This window comes from Mycena indigotica (genome assembly GCF_014461135.1).
Source record: "Mycena indigotica strain 171206Taipei chromosome Unknown Mind.scaff0008, whole genome shotgun sequence".
Classification (NCBI taxonomy): Eukaryota; Fungi; Basidiomycota; class Agaricomycetes; order Agaricales; family Mycenaceae; genus Mycena; species Mycena indigotica.
The window spans coordinates 3,264,264-3,287,416 of NW_023503007.1; the positions used below are offsets into that span (position 1 = coordinate 3,264,264).

A 23,153-nucleotide genomic window follows, 5' to 3' on the forward strand; every position below is an offset into this window, starting at 1 on the left:
CTCTCCCAAAAAGCCTCTTCCCTCTCCACACGACCTACCGTCCAGACTGAAGTCAGCAGAACTTGTAGTCTGCCTCGCGAAGGCATTAATTCTAGGTTTGCTTACGCGTTGGTATCACGCGAAACAAAAAGTTGACCCGGGCCACAGTCCAGGACGACGATACATTATTTACCAACTAAACTTTATTGACGACGAACTACGAACATGGCCGCCCTACCGCTGAGGTCGTTGCGACAGAATTGGTGGACAACTAGCAACGGTTCGGTTTTTTTACCAACTTCTACCCACGCCTCGCGTTCTTCTTCGGCTTTCGTATCGTCTACATCAACAATACCCTCCTCCTCTACCGAATCACAACCACCCTCATCTCTCAGTAGCGGTGGCCTTACGACATTTACGACCACTTTTCCAACGACGATAACTCAGCCGACCACGACGTTCACTAGCCTTGCTGAATCTGTGGTGGTTACGCCTGTGAGCGCAGCCGCCACAACAACATTCGCCCCCGTTGGAGCAAATGCGAACAATCCTGTTTGTATAGGTTCGGGCGTGGACGCATCCTCAGATGGGCTGTTAGCAGCGATTATCATACCGAGTTTTATTGGGTTGTTGATCTGGGTCCGTGTTTAGCGCTCGTCTCGTCCCACGTTTTGTGTTGACCCGAATTTCAGGCTCTGTTTGCGATACTACGACCCAGATTCAGACAACTGTATGCCTTGCGAGAGTGGTTTGTGGAACAAGAGTGCGTGTTGAAAACAACAACCAGCCTGTTTTCTAAGCAGTATCTCTGAACAGCTTACGACCCAAACCTGTTGGCTCTGGATTCTTCGCCTTTCTACATCCGCCAGTTCCCCTTATACCCTCCGTACCCTCCGATGTCTCCGACCTTGGCAAATCACCAGCAGGCGACGCGGAGCTCTTCCCGTCAGACGAGCAGCTCAGCCAACGCGCTATATGGATTGCACTACTCATTGCTCTCGGCTGGGCATTTCTTGCCCTTGCAGGCGCTCTGCCATTATACATGGTCTCCCTCCCTTGTTTGGCAAACCAACCATCTACATCGACCTTTAGTGGTGCATATTCTACGCTCGAGGATCTCAGTCTGCTGAGACTCCTGCGGGCAATCGAAAACAACAGCGCCAACATCTCTACCGCCAATTTACTCGAAAAGCGAGCCGTTGTCTCTGGTGCAGGCGACCCCGACCACCTTCGCATTCGCGTAATCGTTCTCACTGTCATCACCCTGGTTCTGGCTCTTCTGCCAACTCTTTATAAGATAATGAAGGAACTTCGGCGCCTCATTCTCTACCGCAAACGCTGGCTAGAGCTTCGCTGTGAAGGAAAGCAGCTTGGGTGGTTGAGCGCTAAATCCGCACCAGGTTTTGCCGGCTGGGGAGAACAACGTTTCAAGGATTTCGTGGTCAAATCAGGGTTAAGCTCTGGGGTCCTTGGTGGAACTGAGCGTCCGAGGAACAGTCCAGATCGTGATGACCAACCCAACGAGGCCGAAAAGGACGCATTGCAGGTGGACATCACACACATTTACTCAATATGGTGCGTGGTTTGTTGAAATGAGACGTTTTTATTGACGCCGTTGGTGAACAGCGACACAAGGCGGCTTGCGCTTCTTATCGACGAGCGTGACGAGATTTTGGAGAACTTGGAGATCGCGGAGACACGATATATTTCTTCGTTCAGAATCACCACGCCAGAACCTTCGGTGGCCGATTTTGAAGCAACAATTCCCAAGCCAGACCCAAGCCGCCCTTACATCAGCCATCCTCAACCTCTCCGCAATCCATCAACTCGGGTTAGTCCTCATTTGTTATGGGTTTGTTGTGAGCTTGACCATCCATTACAGAGGCCACGTCGTAAACGGTCTCTAAATCCTGCCTATGCCTCTTCTTCTCTGTCACCCACGTCTTTCGTCGCTCCTTCGGTGTACTACAAGCTCAATCGCGTCCAAGGTATCAGCGGAGGGCAATTCGGTGGTGAAGGGGCAGTCGAAGCAGGTGATCGCCAGAGTTTGACCGAGCGGATCAACTCGCGGCTGATCGGAAGCCGCTTTCAAGAAGTCAACCGCAATTCTGCTGCATTCGGACGCTTGCCACTTGGGAGCCACGTTCGCGTCGACCAAACAGGAGAATTAGGTCCCATTGACGAGCATGGGTACCTGCGAATTCCGGATCCCCAGAAATATGGACCCAACGGGATAGGCGATGGTGAGGAAAAAGATGAGGGGGACTGGGTTGATGTGTTCAGAGAGCATCACCCGCGTGTGGATGAGTCCGAAGACAACGGCCCGGGGCCATCTGGATCTATCTCATCACCTTTCCGGCGTCGACATGCCAGCACAACTGGCTCAACTGCTCAAGACGACTCGCAACCCAGTACATCCACAAAGCGCGAGACTTTCCCGTTCCGAAGACGCAAGTCATCAGCGGGAGCAGAAGACCTTCCGCCGCCTCACATGCGGCTGCAACATGCCCAACCATTCGTCCGTCCATTGGATGGTGTGAATTTTGATGCGCTAGGCACCGTCTATGCTGATATTACCCAATGGCGCGCTCGCCTCAAGGCGATAAATACCGAAATCAGTGAAGCCCAGACAACAGGATACGAAGATATTGCCAATGGAGTACGAATCAATGGCTGGCTGGTTATTGGGCGAGGACTGCGCTTTATTGATGGAATCCAAATCATCGAAGGAATGGCGAAGGAGGACGTTCGCTGGGATGTACTCCAAAACGAACGGGGTCCGCTTGATGCTATTGTGCTGTGGTGCTTACTCGGTGTCACTGCTATCTTACTAATGGCGGGATGTAAGTGTTTTTCTTGGTTTGCGAATACTTACTAACATCTTATTTCAAGTAACTGCTGCTGCTGGCCTCTCACTCACAACTGCTCCTGATGTCGCGCATTATCTGCCCTTTTTAAAACCGCTTGTCAATTCTACAGCAACAATCCCTGTTGGACTGGCCACAGTTCTCGCCCCTGCTGCCGCAGCAACCCTGTTTATCTCACTTGCAGTCATGATCATCAACTGTTAGCCTTCTCATCTTTCTGTCAAACAAGTTTACTGATGCTCTCCAGTTTCTGCGCATATTCGTGGCTCTGCCTCCGTTTCTGGCACACAATTATTCGTCTTCCAAACTATGTTCTACATTCTAGTTGGCATCGGGGCGATATGGCTGGTCACAGTCGGAGCCCTCATATATACCCTTCAAGCCTTCAACTCAGATGGTCAACAAACAGCAAGTGTTGCTGATGGTTCGATATTCATGGCCATCCTCGCGCTTAGTCTGGTTTTCACTGTGGCTATAATCTTCCCTGGACTACTACTCTTGCAGCCATTCCGTTTGTACCGTGTATTACGTGCGCAGGGTCGTGCGGTGACTCCAAGACAACGCTTCCGAGGTTGGTTGTTCCACTCAAATGTTGACTCAGTGCTGAAGTTTCATTCTAGCTATGTACCCTCGCACGTATAATCCTGCGTTTGCCATGGGCGCCTGTATTCTCGCCATAATCTTTGCTTCCACTTTTGTCATCATATTCCCGCTCGTCGCCCCTGCTGTAGTCCTCCTGCTTTTCCTGTCGTTGATCGGCAAGTTCTCTTCCGTTTGTCTTATTCTTTGTCTTACATGTCAACAGCTCATCGCTTCCTTGTTGGATATGTATATGCTCGCACTCACTCGCAAACCGGCGGGTTGCTTCAAATCTGGCTTCTGCGTCGATTTGGAACACTACTTTCTTTCCAGCCCATCTTGTTGGGACTCATTTTCTTGTCTCGTAAATTCTGGATAGAAGGCGGTGTCCTAATAGGTGCAGGGTTCTTCGTGGTAATCATCGTCGAAACATACTCAATTACTGCCTTGCGCCAACCTGGAAAAGGGTCTCTTTCACCCATCACGCGCGAATCGCTGAAGTCCTTTATGGCTGCCGCCAAACCGTCGAGAAGAAGAACGGTGGATGACGAGAGCACGAGTCTCGTGAGTACCGCGCGACTGGGCGGACATAGGACAAGAGGCTCGATGGCTTCTGTGTTGGAGATGATGAGCGTTACCCTGGCGGTGATGCCGCCTCGGAGACCAGAAAAGGTCACACTTCCACTCAGTAAGTGTTTTTTGGACTTGGACCGACTGTTATTGAGACGTCCACTGTAGAAACTGAAACGTTGGACGACCTAACAGCGACTGAACGTGCTGCACGCACTCATCCTGATGCCCCGCCACACCTTCCACCGCTGTCCTTCACTGACCACGCACAAGAGATGGCAAGCATTCTATATGCTCCTGAACTGATTGCCCCTCCACCGATCATCTGGCTACCCAATGATTCCGCTGGAGTAGCAAGGTCGGAGGCCGTTGATCTACAGAAATACCATGATTTACAAGTTACCTTGGATGTGCGGACTAAGGACGACGTGCTCAAAGCTGCACCACAACGGAAGCAGACTTCTAGTGGAACTGGGAGTAGGAGATCCTAGAGCACAATTAATTTCTTTTCTTTTCATGGACTAGGGACGTCTTTAACGATATGTAAGGAGTCAAAGCATTGAGTGTAGTGGTCCTTTGTGTTGATAGGGTAGTGATAGGTAGGTGAGTCGATTTCGTGGGTATACCAGAGTTTGTAGGAGGGTCTATGACTTGGTTGGATCAGAGAGTATACCTATGTAGTTGAGGCAATCTTACCAGTTCCAGAAGAGAGCGACGGATATCTATAGTACTTCCATGCTTAGAAAAATAAGCATCGACGACCGAGGTCACTGTAACAGCAAAGTGCCACCCAGTGCAAACTTGAAACCGGAGTGACTTTCACTCTGTATGAGGGCTTGCGACGAAGTCTTGCGTGGTCTTCAAGTCTTGAAGCGAGCTTTTTGTGAGGTGCAGCTGCTGGGCTGCACAGTTTGTTTGTTTGTTTGTAATACTGCCTCATCCGAGAGCTACCGAACCAGTAGATTAGCGATGTCGTAGTCACGTGATCCAAGCCAGCTTTACCGAGACTTCCCACCGAGAGTGCTGCGAGCCTCTTGGGCATCTCCAGAGGGCACCGTCGTGTGGATGGAATCAAGATGGAATCCTGCAACTTATTGACAGCCCGAGGTCACGCGATCACAGAACTCGACACTGACCTTCATCCAAGGGACCAAGGTTGCAATCACGGTCCACTACACCTTCGAAATGCACACTGGATACCTCGCCGAACTGCGCTCAGCGCCGTTAGACTCCTCACCAAGCTTTCAATGTTGTCCGCCCATCATGTTGACTTACGTTCAACGTCATGTGGCGCCAGTGCTTAGTAGTACTAGTGTGCTCTGCTGAATCTTCCTCTGAATGCGACTTAGGCATGCTTAATCTATGGAGGTGCTGTTTCATCCAGGACCTGGTGGGCAACCGCGTCCTACTTGAGCTCAGCTAATCCGCATGAAATATCAAGAAACATCATGACAGCATCGGGAGGTTGACTGTCGGTAATTGTAAGCGTGGGCGCCCACTCTTTCTCAAAATAAATACTATGAACGCTTAATCCTACTACGACTCCCAATGACCTCCCTCATTAACAGCCACTCCGTCAACACCGTCTTTCCTGACCATGACGCGTGTTTCGGTGACGGAGGCAATCTGAGCAGTATTTGCCAGGTCCCGTCGGCTATGATGATCAACTTTCTGAACATAACTAACCCTTCAGCATACCTCGACATGTACTGCCTCAACCCGCCTTCAGATTCCTGCAGCTTTGGATATTGTCCCAACAGTGGTATGCTTCAATATCAAACCCGCTGACAGACCTGAGGTGTTGATGCAGACGTTGCCAGTCCAGCTGTGCGGTTTTCTGGTACGCTCGAAAAAGAAAAATCCAAGACACTACTTCTCTAACTCCAATCAACACAGCCTACTTCACCTCCATCGTCTCAGCGATTCTGGTTCTCTACTGCCCAGACGAGATTACGGGCTCGTTCTTTGCCCAGCTGCTCAACATATATTCCCAAGTCATTGCGGCAGTCGTCGCAATCGGCAAACATGACTTGACCAAGCTGCACAGCGTCATAGCGCTTTCGCTCGCCGCATCACCACTCAGTGTTTACCTTGTTTTTTACGTCCTCCGCACTCTGCTTGGACGGGAAACTCGGTTGAAAGTCGTACTAGGGGAGCATCACTATTTGAATCGCGCATTGGTCCTTTTGGCAGTGCCACTTTGGATCAGTGTGCTGATATTCAGCTCAATGCCGACTCACATTTGGGAGTTCCAGCAGGCTGCGTGTGATATGTACGTTTGCGTCACTTACATGTCGAGTCTTACTGCTCACCGTGGATCTAGAGAAGTTGCTCGGAACAAGATGGCCTCACTCTTTTTCCTGCCCTTCGTAGTTTTCTTCGAGGCGTACCCTGAAGTCGGATCCCTGCTCATCGTCAGCCTCGTTATTCCGTGGTCAGTGGCTATCTGGCGCCTTAGGATAGTCATTTGGGCCAGACATGACCGATATCTACCTCTTGCGCGTCTTTGGTATGACTCTCAATCCGTCCTAAACCATACTGAACACTCTGCCCACAGGCGAAAAGTTGTCGAACACTATCCATTCATCCAATTCTACACGGTCCTCGTTCTGCCTCATACTGTTTGGATCTTCAACTTGGAATTTGGGCTTGCATCTCTCTCTCCCCGAGAGAAATTTACTGCTACGTATGGCCAGGTGCGGACAAAGACCGAACCTCCGTATCTTCTACTGATAGCTTATCCACAGCTTCTGGCAATATTTGTCACCATCCCTCCACTCATATCGCTCTGCCTGCTGCTTTCGCAACTACCGCCGTGGTTCGCTGACCTGACCTGGGTCCGATTTATTGCCCGTCGTGGTGACAAGCCATACATTTCAAAGCAAAAGAGGGAACAGCAAGAACGGAAGGACTCGACGCTCACGACCGCTTCGACGGATGCGGAGAAAGCACCGGTAGATGGACTGTCCTACATAGTAGAAGGACTTCCGTCGACTACCGAGCCTGTCTCGTCCCGTTCATCGTCGATTCCATGATGAATCAATATTATTATAATGATGAGATCAACCAGTTGTTGATGCGTAACTTGACACCCGCATCTTACTTTCCGCAACATGCTCCCCTCCGAGTCTGCGGTGGTGCGATAGTTGGACTCGAGAATGCTTGAAGTAGTTTAAAGGCGTATGGCTCACGCAAAGATACTGCTCAAAAGTTTCACAGGTCCAGGCTTCCGCATAATATCAACAGTTAACTTAGCTCGGAATTCGGCCATGGAGGATTCGAGGTTGAGAAAATGTCAAAGCATCGCGGCATTGATGTCGTACGACTCAATTGCGCCCATCCGAACACTCCTCACACTCGCAACTTTCTCTTCTTTCCTTCATGGTGTCCCTCATTCATGGTGGCTCATTAGACACGAATTTCCCGGTCCACGACGCGTGCTTTGGCGATTCAAGCAACCTGAGCAGCGTGTGCCAGGTTCCCTCGACAAGCATGATCACCTTTCTAAACATAACCAATCCTTCACTCTACTTGGACATCTACTGCAACAACCCGCCAGATGACTCTTGCGCATTCGGGTATTGTCCGAATCCAGGTATGTAGGTCATAATTGATAATATTTTGAAGGTCGTTCATTGTTGCAGACGTCGCCAGTCCAGCCGTACGGTATTCAAGTGCGCTGCTAATCTTCTCGTTTGCAATGATCACTGACGCATTCGCAGCCTACTTTACCTCACTCGTTTCCGCGATCCTCGTTCTTTACTCTCCTGCCGACGTGACTGCCTCCTTTTTTGCTCAACTTCTCAACGTCTATTCCCTGGTCATCGCAGCTATCGTCTCAATCGCCGGCCATAACCTCACCAAGCTGCATAGCGTCATCGCGCTCACCCTCGCTAGCTCCCCACTCAGTCTTTACCTCATCTTCTATGTTGTTCGGAGCATGCTTGGAAAGACCACCCGTTTGCAGGCCGTCTTCGGGCCCGGAATGCATCTTAATCGTGCCATGGTTCTTCTTGCCCTACCACTGTGGGTGAGCGTGTTGGTGTTCACCACACTCCCTACCAGCACCTGGCATTTCAACCAGGCAGCGTGCGATACGTGCGTGCTTTGAATTCAGAGCAATCGGGTCAACTAATCGGCGACAACAGAGAAGTAGCAATGAACCATATCGCCTCGTTATTTTTTCTTCCGTTCATCATCTTCTTCGTGGAATACCCCGAAGTTGGTGCTCTCATTGTCGCGTCAGTAGTATTCTCATGGGGCACGGCTATCTGGCGCACACGAGCGATAATATGGGCCAAAGGTGACCGGTATCTCCCCCTCGGACGGTTATGGCGAGTGTTTCCTTGATTTCTAATCAGCATACTCACTTAAGTTCCAGGCGCAAGGTCGTCGAGCGCTACCCGTTCATTCAATTCTACACTGTCATCGTCCTACCGCATCTCTTCTGGATGACCAACGTCGAGTATGGAATCTCCGTTCTCGACCCTCGCGAACATTTCAGTGCAACCTACGGCCAACTCCTCGCCATCTTCGTAACTGTTCCTTCGTTCATCCAGCTTTGCTGCTTGTTGCCACGAGTACCACGCTGGTTTAGCGAACTCTACTGGGTTCGTTCTATCTCAAACAAACGCAACAAGCCCTATTATCTTGAGAGGCTATCAATCCATCAACCATCGCTCGTCCCCGATCGCGATTCGAAGTTGTCTGTCGAAAGCAGAGGTCCCTGGGATCAGGAGTCGATGCAATTGGCGCTCTTGAGCAAGGCGGAGAAATCTCCTTCGACCCCAAGTTCTCCTAGTCTCCCAATCGTCAGGTCTTGATTCTCGCCGTCTCACTGGGAGTAGATTCGGTGAGCGCTTGGTGTTCCCCCAAAACACTGCCTTTCTCATCAATAAAACAGCTAATTTCATTGCTGGGTTCTTTCTGAAATCTTAACACATCATTTACTGAATGCGCTAATATTTATGAGCATGGATGATATGAAAACGGGTTGCATTTTAGTGGCTAACTTGTTGATGTAGGGATTGTGTTTCTGGCAGACCAGGACACAGTGGCAGCTCGAGCCGCACTTCCGAGATCTAAGTCGCGTCGTGGGACATGTAGGGACTATCGTAAGACCCTGAACAGATACAATGTTCAGACTGGGAAAACTTTAGCGGCGTGATCATATGACCGTGTCGACGGTGTCACAGTCACGGTAGTGGAGCAACACTGACGCGCAACCTTCGTTCATCGTTGGTAAGCTATATTTACTTACCATCCTCTCACTCGTACCATGTACTCAGATGGATTTTTCCAACAGCAATCAGCGAGAAGAGAGGCTCCAAATGTGAGCTGGCCTACTAAAATTCGGTGGGTTGTTCGCTCAGGCTCAATTTGTCCATTAAACTCTACGGCCCGGGCAGCGGCGCGATGCAGGTTGGGCATGGACTAGGAGACGCGATTCGCGGAACCCTTGGTGCAACAGACATCAAACGCGACAGTTATAGATCTAGCAACGAGATAGCACAACGGGGGCGACATGAAATTGCTCAAGGCCTTGCTAGAATGAGGGGGTTACCGGCTGGCCTTCCAGGTACGTTTCTACCTCCGCTAACTAAAAAAGAAACCATGTCAAATAGCTGCACCCGTCTATGACCGACGTCATTCTTTCCCGACACGGCAATACGAACGCGAGCCGACTACTTCTGGTCTATTTTCGCGGAGATCTGTCTCCGCTAACCCAACAACGTTATCGCAGCCCTTCGAGAAATACTATGAGCATCCGTACCTAGCTGACCACGAGCATGACCCCGGCTTTGCTGGTCTTGGTGCTGGCATTGATCAACGCACCGAGAAAGACCGCACCATACGGCCTGTCTTTTTGGACCACCAGTCGCCACCGCCATCTGCGAGGGATATGCAGCCTTATCCTTCGATGCCAGCACCAAACTCTGTTCGACCTCCGAGCTTGAACTCACAGCCTTTCAACTACCACATTTCAGCGCCACCGTCCAGAGAACACCACCAAAGTGAAATGAACACGGAAACTGCCATCGCCACCGGTCAACAGAACCGCGACCATCGGCACCGCCGGAGTCTGAGCTTCTCGACGATGGTGAATAGGACGCGTCAAAGCATGCGCTTCGGAAGGAAGGGAAAAGGCAAAGGCAAAGTCAACGATGAGCTGCTGGCACCGGAAATTTCCGACCCTCGAGCAACCCACTCTGCCCCCGTCACCCCTCCGCCATTCAGGGCTCCGCACCAACACGAATCCGCTCTAGAAAACGCGGGGTACAACGTTTTGTCCTATGACGCTAAAGACGCCTACCCGCACTGGCCTTCCGAGATGGAGATGCGTCAGGCAAACCCAAATTGGCAGTCTGAAGCCACCACCAGTAGTCGTCGGCCGCTGGGCCGGTTGGAACCAGTCAGGAGCGTCCATAGACGATAAGTAGTGTTGAATGGGGAAATTTCTCATTAGAGCACCGCCATGGGCTCGGCAAACACGCCAAATGATCGATCGCGTGATGTGATGGAGACGATGATCCGATCTCAATGAGTCATGACTTTTTTTCCCTTGCCAAGCCCCGTCCATAGAATGATGAAGCGCAAATCGTGATGCGCTCCTCCGGAAGGACTCCGGCTAAATTGAGTAGGCAGATATAGATCGCGTTTCCGCTTGGGTTTCCGAGTCCGAGTCGCGTACGCGCTCGGTCGGTCGCACGGTCGCATCGCGCTTGTTGTCCATCTCGTTTCCATAGTGTTGTTTTAGGTTTACTCTTGGTTTACTCCTTCACTTTTTACTTGCACCGAATCGGAATATGAAAAAAAAGAAAATGGTACAGAAAGGCGCCATGACAAACTCCTGTGGTCTTCCATTCCTCGGCATTCAACCACCGCTCGTCAACCCCTGTTCTTTATCGTTCTTCTTCTTGTGGGTTTCACTGACCTAGGGATCCTTGTTCCGTATTGACTCAAGCGCCGCCCGATTCATATCGTCGACAGACAGCAGGCAAGCAGCACGCGGAAAAAAGGCAATGCGTTTGGGATGGCAAGATATTCAACATCAGCTAACTACAATACAGTTACGATGATTCTGCTGCTTGAGACATATGTAGGGGGGTGCTCTAGGAAGTACAAGCGTGATACTGGGTTTTTCTGTAGCAAAAAAGGGCAAAGCAACAACAGACGGATTAGAGTGGGACATCGCAAGTGGTTGGACATGCTAATGGTAGAGTAAATTATGTGGAACATACCAAAGATAGCCACTAGATTCCAAAAGACGAAAGAATATTGCAATTCCAAGCTATTGAGCAAAAAAGGGAACAAGTCGATGCCCCGGCATTATGAGACAGGTCCAGCGCGTCCAGCCAGCCAATTATTATAGGTGTATTCCAAGGTGATGACTTCGAGTTGGGCGAGTGCCAAGATGATTCGATGAGTGATCTCCGACAACAAAAATCTGCCCCAAAGGTTTAGCACCAGTAAATCGAGGGACGGAAAAAGACCAACAAACATTAGATCAGGCCAAAGTTCAAGGGCGACGACGACCGAGCCGTTCAAGACTACTGTTGCGACTACTCGCTGCACTGTCTGCGCCAGCCAAACCAAGAGCACCGCCCCGTTCGCGACGAAGAGGAAGTGGGAAAGTAGCGCCAGGGATTGATTTCGTCTCTTCGCCATCTAAGCGCCAGATGTTCGCTAATGGGGAGTCTCCCCCAGAAAACGTCGACCGTGTTGATGATGACAAACTCCGATTATCCTCGTATTCGTCAAATGACAGATCGGCAGAAGAAGTCGACGCTGGAGATAGCGTTGGCGACTGAATAATGTCCTGCAGAAACGAGGGGAGCAGCGGAGCCGGGGCTGGGGCAGGCAAAGGTTGGACAGGAGGACTCATCATGACTGGACGGTGAAGGGGGCTTGGCTGGCCATGGTAACGGGAGGTTTCATAGATAGGAAATGACCCAGAGCCCAGTTCGCTGTGTGACTGCGACCGATGTACTCCACGAGGCGGCGTAACGTTGACAAATGAACGATGAGCATGGGCGGGCGTCGCGGAATGTGAACGACCGGTGGGTAAAGCGGGGAGTTGATGAACAAGCGGAGGTGAGGGCGAAGAAGGCGTTGAGTCGATTCCAGTTTGTGCAAGGACAGAAGTGAGGAGCGCAATGCGTTCTGCTTGAACAGCCGCCGAGATCGAGTCGCCGTTACCCTCAGCATCTGAATAGTAGTAAGTCGATCGGTTGAAAAATAGATCGGACGTAAAACTAACGCACATGGCAAGCACGTCTGACAAACTTTACGCCGTCTCCAGTTTAGATAGTTGCACTTGAGACAGATCCAATCGCCAGGTTGCTGTAAGGACACATAAAAAAAATGAAAACAAAAACAAAACAAAAAAGTGACACACATGCGATATCGGACCTCGATTCCCTGTGTTGAGAATGGGGGGTTGCTGTAGAAATGTCAGGCGGGTTGCAAGACCGTGAGGTAACGCACGCACGGGGACATTCATTAGACTGCTCGGCCGAATTTGACCTTGCTCCGGAAACGGCTCGTTGTCGGGCCAATACATGATACACGGTGTGAGAGGGTCGCTCGACACATTTTGAACTTTACCGCCCACGGCAAAGGCTCTGCCAGACGGTGTGAGTATCGGGTAGCCAGATGAGGCAGCCTTGTTGAGCGCCGCAAGAGTCGACGACAGTGGGAGATTGACTGGTAATGGCTGGGAAGGTTGAGGTCGAGGGGAAGGTGGAGGAAAGCCATAGTTAGTCGGAGAGTTGGCGCTCACGAAACGCGGTGAGATGGGAGCACGCGAAGATGGGGGAGGGTGGCTGAAGCTGTGGTGATGACCCATGTCCATTGTCGGAGAGCCATTGGTGGGACGAGAAGAGCCACAACCGATGCATGTCAAGTTGCGTCTGGGTTCTGTTAGCATGGTGGGAGAAGAAAGCGAAACGCCGAAGTCGTCCTCTTTATACGACGTTCGGTGTTTTGAAATAAGCTCGAAAGACTCACCCAAAGTTATGGGCGGCACAGTTTTGTGAACGGCATCTAGTAAAGAACGTACGTCAGCGACATGTGAAATAATCGGGGACGAATGGAGAAAAAAAGGAAATGTATATAAATATCACCAGAAAAAGCGAACAAAGCTGGTGTGTGAACCAATAGAGCGAATCATATGACGAGGCTACTCTGAGACCAACCAGAAAAAGAACTTGTACGCACATCCAGTCACCCTGCCGGAAGGTATTTCGTGCGTTCGGGGGGTTACTTGAAAGCGTGTATTCTTCACAAGCCATCGGGACGCCACTAGCGGGTGTTGTTGGTGCAGAAACACGGGGATTGCTCATCTTTGAAGTAGTAAATTAAGCAAAAGTGTGCCGTAAACCAAACAAGGTTGGCAAGTAAGACACGCACAGTAGCATTCGGCTTTGGCTTTAGGACTTCGAGGAGGTCGGCTTCCAGAGCTGGGGCAACGATGAAACGGGGAGAAGAAAGAGACAATGCAGCGCGAGCCTGTCGGTAAATATACAGTGAGCAATAATTTGGTTGATGGCGTGGGAGATGTGTTTCGAGGCGTTGCCAGGTACGACAACCCAAGTCACGATCACCACACGCGACATTGCGACCGGTCCGAAGGTAAGGTAGTCCTCACCTCCCGATGGCTGTGAAAGAGCGCCCACACTACTCCGTCACGGACCCATATGCTCGTTGGAATGAGACCCTGACAGTAAAACAGATCATTCGGGGTCAAACAATCAAAAAGAAAAATCTTTGCTCACATTGCGAGGCAAGATGGAGGCCAAGTGCGATGGTGGAGCGTCGACGAACTGTTCGGGGATAAGTCAGAAAAGAGTCGGCAAACCGGAAAAGCCAACACACATAAACGACACGCGATTGGCTCCGTTCAAATGAATCAAAAGTGCCGTCGCTTGAAGTTGAAGACGTCGTGGATTGTGGCGACATATCGAAGGCCGGCGCTGGACGTGGAGCATAGTTGCCATTGTCAATGGCAACTGAGAGCTTTTCAGGTGTGACGTAGTTAAAGGGTGAGCCAAGGACAGGTGCAAACTGTTCAGGATGGTGCTTCATCGCGCTGGTGAAAGGAGTGGAAAGAAAGGATGGTGGAGGGAGAAAGAAACGCGCGACTTTTTGAGAGGCAGAGCCACCAGCGACGAATTCAGCGACGCGTCTGGTTAGCCTCCTCAGTAGGTAATTACAAGGAAGCCAAGAAGCAAGCGGATATCAAACTTACAATTGCAAACGAAGAAGAAGAACCCAGGGAGCGCAGTTCGATAACTCGGCGGAGACGTATTCACGCCCTTGGTGCAGGTTCATCCCCATATACGTTGTGGAATCACTGTGAATGTTGAAACAATGTCACCCAGGCTTGGGCCGCACGTGAAACGTGGCCCCACCATCACCATCACCATCGTGAGAGTTTTCATATTCCTGACATGAACGGAAAGCTCCGAAAAAAATCCGCTCAACGAAAAATTCCTTTTCTTACCATTTCTTCCCTTGAGCTCTTTTCAAAGCCCGGCGACCGCCGTTGTACGATAGCTTTGTACTTATCACTGGGTTCGTGCTTCGAATCTAAGTAACTTTGATACCGCTGCTTGTCAACGGTCCCGACTAGAAGGGCAGACCGTGTTCCTAGCGTCTTCCTCTTTCAACGGACTCCCTTTTTACAACCGTTACAAGATGTCGACGGTAGCGCAGACAAACCGAACAACTAGTAATCATTCAGCACATTTGCCGGGACAGAGGCTCAATCACTGCGCAAAGCTTCTTCCAGATTTTGCATTGTGCCATCTTGCGATCTCCCTATGGTCGGTGACTCATAGTTTGCTTAACGAACGGCTCTAAAGTGGAAATTCAATGAATCAGAGTGCATTAAATTTGTGAAGCAGATCTGAGCGTAAATGGCTACACTCGAGTGCTACATAGGTCACAGCCGAGTAGAATCCATAGCCAAAGAAACACCGTTGAGTATTTATCGACCGAAACAACTTCTTCAAGAAGGCCACAAAGTGCATTGACAGTATGTGGTTATCGAACTTCAATTTGATTCTCAATGCTTGATGGCTGCAGTCAACCCGAGATGGAGTCGGACAGGCACACAGTCGCCATTCAGACGGCAGCAACAAAGTCGCAAAAAGACCCAAACCAACACTGAAGAGATCTGAAGCAAGGTGATATGATCTCCTAAGTAAGCAGGAAAAGCATCCGAAAAACGTCAAAAAAATTCCCATGGCTACCATCCTTGTCTTTCCCCTCAACGAGCCTGCAGCTCATGCATCATGGCTGCGGGCAACTTGAAACCTCCGACAACAAACCTACTTTCCCATGACGAGAGGAGGAGGATTATCCATTCCGTTCGCAAGATTGGCGCGATAACAGGCTCGACTCCGATCGTTCAAGACGAGCTTCACTTGTTACCTGCTATGGAAATCATTCTTCCAGCTCTTGCTCGGCGGTCATCCAAGCGTGAAGGAGTTGTGATGCCCTCCGAGACGTCTTCTCTCGATACGGAGCTGGGCAAGAAAGTTGAGGTGCAACACCGGCCACCCATAGCCAAACTCTGCCTCGCGCCCGACTTGCGCAATTCCATCTCCGACATCACACGCCTCCGGCTTATTCTCACTCTCACCCAACCAACGGCCCAATCCTCTTCGTCTACTGATACCCATGAAGATGACGACGACGCAGATTCGGTGCTCCAACAATCGTTAAATATCCTTATTTCGACGACCCCTTCCGACTCGGAACATGCTGCCCGACGCAAGAAGATGGTCAAACTGGGTCAAATACTTGGCCATTCAGTCCCATCTGCCGCTGCATTCCCCTCAGCGATGCCAGATCGCTCGCGGGCGTGTGACAGGACTAAACGGCATTCACGTCGTCGCTCCCGCTCTGTCCCGCCTCCCTCTGCATACCCTTTCGCGGAAACTAAATCCGGGCCTACAAAATTAGTCCGCAAGCCATCTGTTGAGCAAAAACCCCTCCCAGCGCTCACCGTAGACATCATTTCCCGACCTCGTCCCCTGATACCCATGTCTGGTCCATGTCCCCCATCGAAAAACAGCTATGCGGAGTTAAGGTCGCGGCAAAGCACCGTTTCCTCCCTCAGTAAAGCTTCTTACGGTCTCAAAAGACGAGCCCGGGAAACGTCGTCTCACAACACATCGGAATCCTAATTTGACTTCTTCACTCTACTCACGCTCAGCAACGTCCCTTATGATCTCCCATACCATACGCTACAAATAATACTAATGGCCTACTGTATAGCATGTGTACGCTCAGAAACGCAAATTGTACATGTAAAGTATTCACGCAATAGTCTGTTGTACCCTATGCTTCCATCTGCTTCCACTCGGCCAGACGCGCTTTCAACAACTTGAATTTCTCCTTCTGTCGATCAATGCGGCGAGCCTCGCGCTCAGTTACACGCTGCTTCAATTCGTCCGAGAAGAATAATGCTGGAGGTTTTCTAGAAATCGAAGGAGTCTTGCGCATCGGTTCCGAGTCCATGAAATTTTCCTTCTCTTCGATTCCGACAAGCTCTTCGCAGAGGGCCTCCTCACAGAATTCAGTGACAGTTTCTTCATTGAGTGTTCCGTTCGCAGCAGGGATATTGGTGATATTGACGTTCAATTGCAGCGGAAGGGTACTCGGTGCTGGCGTGTCGCGATTAACAAGTATGACTGGTGAGGAAGGAGTAAACGAGGAAGAGGCAACGATGGGAGATTCATCGAGCGATAGGTGTACGTAGTCGTCTCCAGAAGGGGTTACTTCCAATAAATTCGGTGAGGGCAAGGGAGCCTGGTACTGAACAGAGTGGCTCAAGTTGCGGTGATGCGTGTGCGTTGAGATAGCCCACCTTGGTGGTAGACACACGCTTCAGATGTGTGCGTCCATAAGCCAGAAGATTGGTTGCTGCCTTTCCAAAGTACGCTGAACTGAGTTTCTTCTTTGGCTTCTTGGTATCGCGTTTGTGTGGGTAGGGTTTGGTGTTCTCCTTGAGACACATACTTGCGGTTGAGCGACGGACTGGACCTGGCATAATCTGAGCGTTACCATGAGCGGCGCGACTTGACACAAGTCTTTGTGGATTGACCGGCGAGGAGATGTTGTGGTTGCTTGAGGAGAGAGGGTGAACGTGACGGCCACGATGATGGATAAGATTAGATGAGGATGACAGATGACATCTGCCAGTGATCCGAACTTACTTCAGCTTTGATCATGCTTCCTTCTTCCTCTCGCCAACGGTTGTCGGGCCATCCCTACCGATAGAACTTGGCCGAACTTTCTAGACGATTTCAGTTCCATATAGACACTAGCGCGTCAGTATGTCTACTCACCAGGCCTCGAAACAAAATTAACTCCAATCTGCCAGTGCTTTCACTCAACACACCTCACACAAGCTGAAGTTGATTATATCTTGAAGAGAACCTTATGCCGCTCAAATTCATCCGGCGCTTCGAACGACGGGGCTCTGACCCTGTGCTGCAGCTTGCTGTGTCTCTGACTGCACTCACTAGAGACCTAGCTGATATGGCCTGCTTTCCGCCTGCAGCCGCCGTCGTTGGTGTCGTTCTCCTCATGCTTGATACCGTGCAGGTTTGACTACGATATAATTTGCCGCGTATGGGGCCATAAACCTCCACAGACTATTCAAGTCAGCATTTTATAATCAAGCTCCTTCTCGCATTAATTGAACCTAATAAAAGGTCAACAAAGAAGGGTGTCATCGTCTCGCAAGACGGTGTGCGCGTATTTTGCTCGACATCAACGACCAAATGCTGGGACGATGGGACACTGCCCCGTCATCTCTTGTCAAAAACTTATCGCGGCTGGAAGAGTACGTTCAGTTGGCATTGACATTATTGATGCAGCGTTAACATTGTCCATAGAACTGTCGAAGCAATACATAAATTTATGAAGCAAGCAGCGTCAGCATCATGGAAGAAGCGCTTTCTTCATAAAACCGAAATTGAGACTGCGTTAGCGAATTACCATGAGAATCTGGACGATGCTGCAAGGGCCTTCCAGGTTTTTGCGAATATTTGCTCCTTATCTAAGACTCACAAAGCTGCAGATGGCCAGCCTTATTGAAATACATTATGCGGTCGGGGCGAAGACGACTACGACCAGAGAAGCACAACCTTCCCCAATGCCAACTCAACTTCCCATCCCAACTGTTCAGTCTCCTGAGTTGTCTTCGCAAAGTCCAAGTCAAACCAAATCAGCTGAACTTTATGTGGTCGATGAGGAGATATACTCGGCTCAAGTCTTGGAAGAGCAGGGAGTAAATGCTCCACTCTTTGAATTGGTGCATCGACTGATCTTGTCTTTAGTTCAAAAGATATCATCAATCAGATATAGTCTTACAGGGGAGAGTTGCTTCACATGAGGCCACGGACGGTTGGTGGTCTGGTACGAGCGAAGCACGAGTGAACGGATCCACCCATACCTCGTTGATAAAGCGGTATGAAGGGCCGCGAGCCCTTGCAAGAGAAGTATATCTAACCGCTTCTTTTACAAGAGAAATTTGAAACCAGAACAGGAATGGACACGAGATATCAAGACATTGCAAAAACTCTAGTTCGTCCTCGTTGCACCTTTCACCGAGTCATGACGATTATTACAGCCACCCAAATTTACCGCAGTTAATGGGTTATTCGACTGAAGAGGCTCCAACGCCCTTCATTCTTCTCTCCAATGGTAAATTTCTTCTCAGCTCAAGCCGCGATACCATCTGTTTCCAGTTCGAACGCGGTCACCCGAAGCGTTTCTTCTCGGCTCGTTACGGCGGGATGGAGTAGCAATCTGCATCGAACACATGCTACGATTTGTGCGCCCTCTTATCGTCCGCAATTCCTCTCATTGATTATTATATGACGCAGTATTCGGATGTTGTGGTATGTCTGATGCACGAATGTGGTCGTTAACAGAGCTGATAAAGCCAAAGAATGCCACCCTCTACTTGAAGGATCAGCTTCAGCTTTCGGAAGAAGCGGCACAAGATTTTCTTGAGGTTAGATCTTTCTATCAGAGCCGGAAAAAAACACCAACATCACAGAATTCATCGTATCGAGTCGATGCGTTTAACAATGTGGTCGTGGGTCTTCCCATTCAAGATCGCGCAGTCGTAACCTACCGTTCATATCGTCTGAACGAGAGTTTACGCAGTGTTATCTTGCGCGTGAGCTCAGCCTGTTCGATTTTCCAAGTCTGAGTCGTTGTGTAGATGCTGCCCAATCAGGGTATCGTTCGATATCGTCAAGACAATGCCGTCGGTGGGTATTGCCCAGGTTTATCTACTACTTCGTATACTACTCATCGGAGGACAGTCAAAGAAGACCCGACATGGCAGTTGACTCAACTGACTGCCTTGGTTTCCTCTCTACTTCCTGGTCCCGCACAACCACCTGGACTCTCTTCTCAGCTTCAACAAACCATAAGATCAAACGACCTTGCGGAATTGGCGCCAACTTTACGTCAGTTCCGGCAACTGAGTCTTGATTCGGACTCGCATGGGTACATGTGGAACAAGAATTCGTCTATCCCAGCCCATAAATTTACTGTGGGTGATCTGGGTTACGTCCCAACTGGGAAGGACTGGGACGAATTCGTTCGGCTGGGCAACCTATATACAGATGGGTTGGCTAATTTCCCATTACAATCGAACGCATACGGGACGCAGTGGTGTTGGAAAGACAGGCCGATGCAGCGCAGCGCGTTGCAATCCTTTAATCCATCACAAGGCGTAGAATGGTGAGTTGAACCAGTCAATTCACAAGTAATGTCTGAATATATCTACTGTAGCTGGCCGGTCGCAGTCCCTCTGGGAGCCCAGATGGATTGTGAGATCGTCCACGAATTGAGGCTAGTGCGGATGGAATGTGGCTGGGAATTTTTGCTCGACAAGGCGGTTGAACTGGGCAAGAAATGGGACATTTCCCCAGAATCACTTGTGTTGAGTGAGTTGTGGATCTTTGTATTATTCTTGGTTAAACTCGTTTCAGTAACGCAGGCTGGAATGAGCCAATCATTTGCGATCAACGATTTTGGCGGAAACTTACAACAAAACATGCGCAATAATTTGAACAGGTTTCCTACCGCTGGACGGGGAAATCACTTCTTACCTGGACAGCGCCCCAGTATTCCCAAAGTCAATTACCTGTTCACAGCGGATCGAAGTGACTTTGAGCCATACTGGTCACACCAACCCGTATTTACGCCCCAACCGCCCGTGCTGGATCGTGGTTGGACCGGTAGAATGGGCTGGTAAGGCAGCTTCCATTGTTTTTCAAGGACTTGGGCTTATTGCCTTGACCAGGAGGACTGGATTCATCAATTGGGCTCAATTGCATGAGGAGGATTTCGTGTAGATTTGGCATTTGCGTGAAAGCTGTGACGTGATGTTAATAATATGTCGTGACTTGGAAGGACTGCTGCTTGTTTCATCTAGCCACACCGACCCCGCCACCGCCATCGAACTAGACCCCTTCACTAGCGCTCGTCGAGCATCCAGCTTGGGAGTTGAGATGCATTCAGACGCTTTCGATGTTATCCCCTATGCGGTATGTGTGCCACTGCGGAGAGGTTCTCCATTCTCCACATTGCACTGCTCTCGATCGAGTCTGGAGGAAACTGATTCGTTACTCAGGATATCAAAGGTGAATGGAAGAAACTGGGTGCAGGGTCGTTTGGGAATGTCTACAAGGGTACGCTGTCGTTCCGAATTGCTTGTTAAGCCACCTATCTCTTGCCAGGCAACTACCTCGGCATCGATGTCGCTATCAAAGAAGTGCTTCCGTCCAACGAATATGACGTGGCCAAGTACTTCGAGCGAGAGTGGAGGCTGATGAAAGAAACCCGACATCCTAACTGCTGTCTCTATATTGTGAGCAACCCTGACTATCGATTCTACTATCTTAATCGCTGTTACAGGGTCTTTCCCGTGCGCCAGAGCCCGATAACCGCATCTATATCATCTCAGAGTTCATCGAGAATGGCAACCTGCGGGTCTACATTCACGACAAGTCCAAACCATTCCCATGGCGTCTTCGACTCTCTTTTGCGACCGATATTACCCGAGCTCTCGCATATCTCCACGCCCGCAAATGCATCCATCGTGACCTCAAGGGCGAGAACCTTCTGGTCACTTCAAATGGGCGTCTGAAACTGACCGATTTCGGCTTTGCTCGAATTGCTGCGCGAAATGACGACGAGATGAAACGACTCACTTTCTGTGGAACTGATTCTTATATGTCTCCCGAGATTCTGATGGGCGACGAATTCGACCTTCCAACGGACATCTTCTCTCTCGGAATCATCTTTTGCGAGATTTCCGCGCGAAGATTGGCAGACGACGACCATTTCAAGCGCTATGCCCCAACCTTTGGCATCGATGCTGCTGAAGTCCACAAACTCGCTAGCCCAGGCTGTCCTCCGGAGTTTTTGGCTTTAGCCCTTGATTGTCTTGCGGTTGATCCCAAAGCTCGTCCCACAACTCGACAAGTCCTTGAACGACTCCGTGCCATTGAAGCTGAAGTTCTCGCTCGCCCTAATGAAGGCGAAGAACTACATGTTGGCAGTGTTAGGCTGATGACTAATTCCAAACGGACTGGCGCTGGCCCTCGCATGCCTAGTTTTGGTGTGGGGGTCGGGAAAGATATTCGACCAAGCACTTTGAAACACAAATCGAGTGATAGCGTCAGTACCACGGACGACAGCGATGACGAGCTAATGGAAGCCGTCATGGGACTCTCATCGGTTGGTGTTGGCAGCGAATGGAGCGAAGGGACCAATGGTCTGTCTCGTTTACCTGCTTTGATATTATTTTGACGTTTGAACAGGTCACCAACCCCTCCTCGAGAACAATCCTTCCACAATCTCCGACTACAGCACAACGGTTATTCGAGCGCACCCGGGCCAAGGCTCAAGCAGCCAGTTACCCTCCCTTTCTTCGATACTCACTGTCCGTGCATCTCCGGATCCAAACGAAACTCCTGTCGCGGTCCTGCCATCAGACCCTCTGGCCGGTTCAATCATGTCAATAGCATCACTTGACTCCTACCACACCGCCCATTCCGTATCAGCAATCTCAACGACATATGCAACCGAAGGCGGTTCGACTATAAGGTCTCTTCACGGCAACTACACCGCTCCTCTTGTCCATCGCTTTACTCTCATCAAACCTGGTGCAAAGCCTAAGAAGACTGGTTCCAATGGCTCCATTTCCCCGAGCAGCAGTGGCGGAAACGAGGCTTCAGGATGGAACCCACTCGAACTCTTCTTTTCCAGTGGGCTGTTGGTGTCTAAATGTGATATTTGCTTGAAGAGACTTGGTTGGAAACCCATTCTCGAATGTGATGACTGTGGGCTTCGTGCTCATATCAAGTGCGGAGAAGTAGCACCGCGAGATTGCGGCGTACGACCCAGCCGACCAGGTTTTCACCAGTCCCCGTTGAGTGCTCTCTCCTCTCCTCTGTCCAAGGTTAAACACAGTGCGGCTACTGCTGCAGGCAGACCGAAGAGTACAAGTCCACAGAGATAATCCCAACTACTTGACGACCTTACGATGACCCTTTTCACTTGACTCGCATTCACGACTTAATTTACGACTCGGCCCTCGTAATGACACATTCTTTTTCCAGAGAATGTTGCCTCGCATACGGACTTGACGCACTCCATTGTTCCAGACCACCAGCATTCATACGTATCGGTAGCACCTCACGATTTTGTATGAGTATCCAGAACTACGATACTTTAACGTCTAGCACTACCACTACCCAAATAATCATGTTTCCAATTACAAACCGTAGGATCAGTCACAAACTGCTTGGATTGGCCTCGCTCGCTGTCCAGATGGGGCGGATACTAGATCTGTGTAAATTGGCGGGAGGGCTATACTATGGGCCCCGCAGTGCTCCTACAAGAGGGAGGGCCTCGGTAGCCGACCATGTAGCTAAGACTAACTAATCCTAACTAACACAAGCACGCAAAAAGGGTAGTAAGCTGGGGATGGTGGGCGGGACAAAAGAAACTAGTAGGTGACGAAGGCGATGGCGCTGGGGCCAGGAATGGGAGAGCAGAGATGGGGGCGAAGGAAGAAAAATCTCTGAGTGTGACGGAGTGTGATGTCATGTGCTC

The 23,153-nt window shown here is 50.2% G+C and overlaps 6 protein-coding genes across 6 annotated transcripts; 5 read left to right on the forward strand and 1 right to left on the reverse strand.

The window, feature by feature from the left end:
• Nucleotides 1-204: 204 nt before the first annotated feature.
• MIND_00951000 (MPN domain-containing protein) lies at nt 205-4,486 on the forward strand (the record flags this gene model as incomplete). Its single annotated transcript, XM_037366126.1, has 10 exons — nt 205-618; nt 672-742; nt 796-1,554; nt 1,606-1,810; nt 1,862-2,822; nt 2,872-3,045; nt 3,094-3,417; nt 3,467-3,622; nt 3,652-4,113; nt 4,164-4,486. 10 exons carry the CDS (start codon nt 205-207, stop codon nt 4,484-4,486), a joined length of 3,849 nt encoding a protein of 1,282 aa, XP_037217538.1.
• A 1,057-nt stretch (nt 4,487-5,543) lies between these two features.
• MIND_00951100 (uncharacterized protein) lies at nt 5,544-7,030 on the forward strand (the record flags this gene model as incomplete). Its single annotated transcript, XM_037366127.1, has 6 exons — nt 5,544-5,757; nt 5,806-5,835; nt 5,892-6,267; nt 6,319-6,504; nt 6,553-6,691; nt 6,743-7,030. 6 exons carry the CDS (start codon nt 5,544-5,546, stop codon nt 7,028-7,030), a joined length of 1,233 nt encoding a protein of 410 aa, XP_037217539.1.
• A 346-nt stretch (nt 7,031-7,376) lies between these two features.
• On the forward strand, nt 7,377-8,818 carry MIND_00951200 (uncharacterized protein; the record flags this gene model as incomplete). The annotated part of the gene is made up of 5 exons (XM_037366128.1): nt 7,377-7,590; nt 7,640-7,669; nt 7,718-8,093; nt 8,144-8,323; nt 8,377-8,818. 5 exons carry the CDS (start codon nt 7,377-7,379, stop codon nt 8,816-8,818), a joined length of 1,242 nt encoding a protein of 413 aa, XP_037217540.1.
• A 2,696-nt stretch (nt 8,819-11,514) lies between these two features.
• On the reverse strand, nt 11,515-14,081 carry MIND_00951300 (RanBP2-type domain-containing protein; the record flags this gene model as incomplete). The annotated part of the gene is made up of 10 exons (XM_037366129.1): nt 11,515-12,203; nt 12,260-12,338; nt 12,394-12,438; nt 12,487-12,907; nt 13,005-13,040; nt 13,215-13,339; nt 13,407-13,505; nt 13,645-13,713; nt 13,772-13,819; nt 13,872-14,081. 10 exons carry the CDS (start codon nt 14,079-14,081, stop codon nt 11,515-11,517), a joined length of 1,821 nt encoding a protein of 606 aa, XP_037217541.1.
• A 1,184-nt stretch (nt 14,082-15,265) lies between these two features.
• Nucleotides 15,266-16,189, forward strand: MIND_00951400 (uncharacterized protein; the record flags this gene model as incomplete). The annotated part of the gene is made up of 1 exon (XM_037366130.1): nt 15,266-16,189. The coding sequence occupies exon 1, from the start codon at nt 15,293-15,295 to the stop codon at nt 16,187-16,189; it is 897 nt and encodes a 298-aa protein (XP_037217542.1). The 5' UTR covers nt 15,266-15,292.
• A 1,258-nt stretch (nt 16,190-17,447) lies between these two features.
• Nucleotides 17,448-22,557, forward strand: MIND_00951500 (TKL/LISK/LISK-DD1 protein kinase; the record flags this gene model as incomplete). Its single annotated transcript, XM_037366131.1, has 22 exons — nt 17,448-17,612; nt 17,662-17,670; nt 17,723-17,853; nt 17,906-18,044; nt 18,091-18,300; nt 18,350-18,511; nt 18,559-18,596; nt 18,643-18,716; nt 18,761-18,846; nt 18,899-18,913; nt 18,964-19,029; nt 19,075-19,197; nt 19,243-19,291; nt 19,346-19,769; nt 19,821-19,975; nt 20,021-20,282; nt 20,335-20,382; nt 20,467-20,578; nt 20,665-20,722; nt 20,771-20,901; nt 20,949-21,810; nt 21,857-22,557. The coding sequence occupies 22 exons, from the start codon at nt 17,448-17,450 to the stop codon at nt 22,555-22,557; spliced, it is 4,020 nt and encodes a 1,339-aa protein (XP_037217543.1).
• Nucleotides 22,558-23,153: the final 596 nt, after the last annotated feature.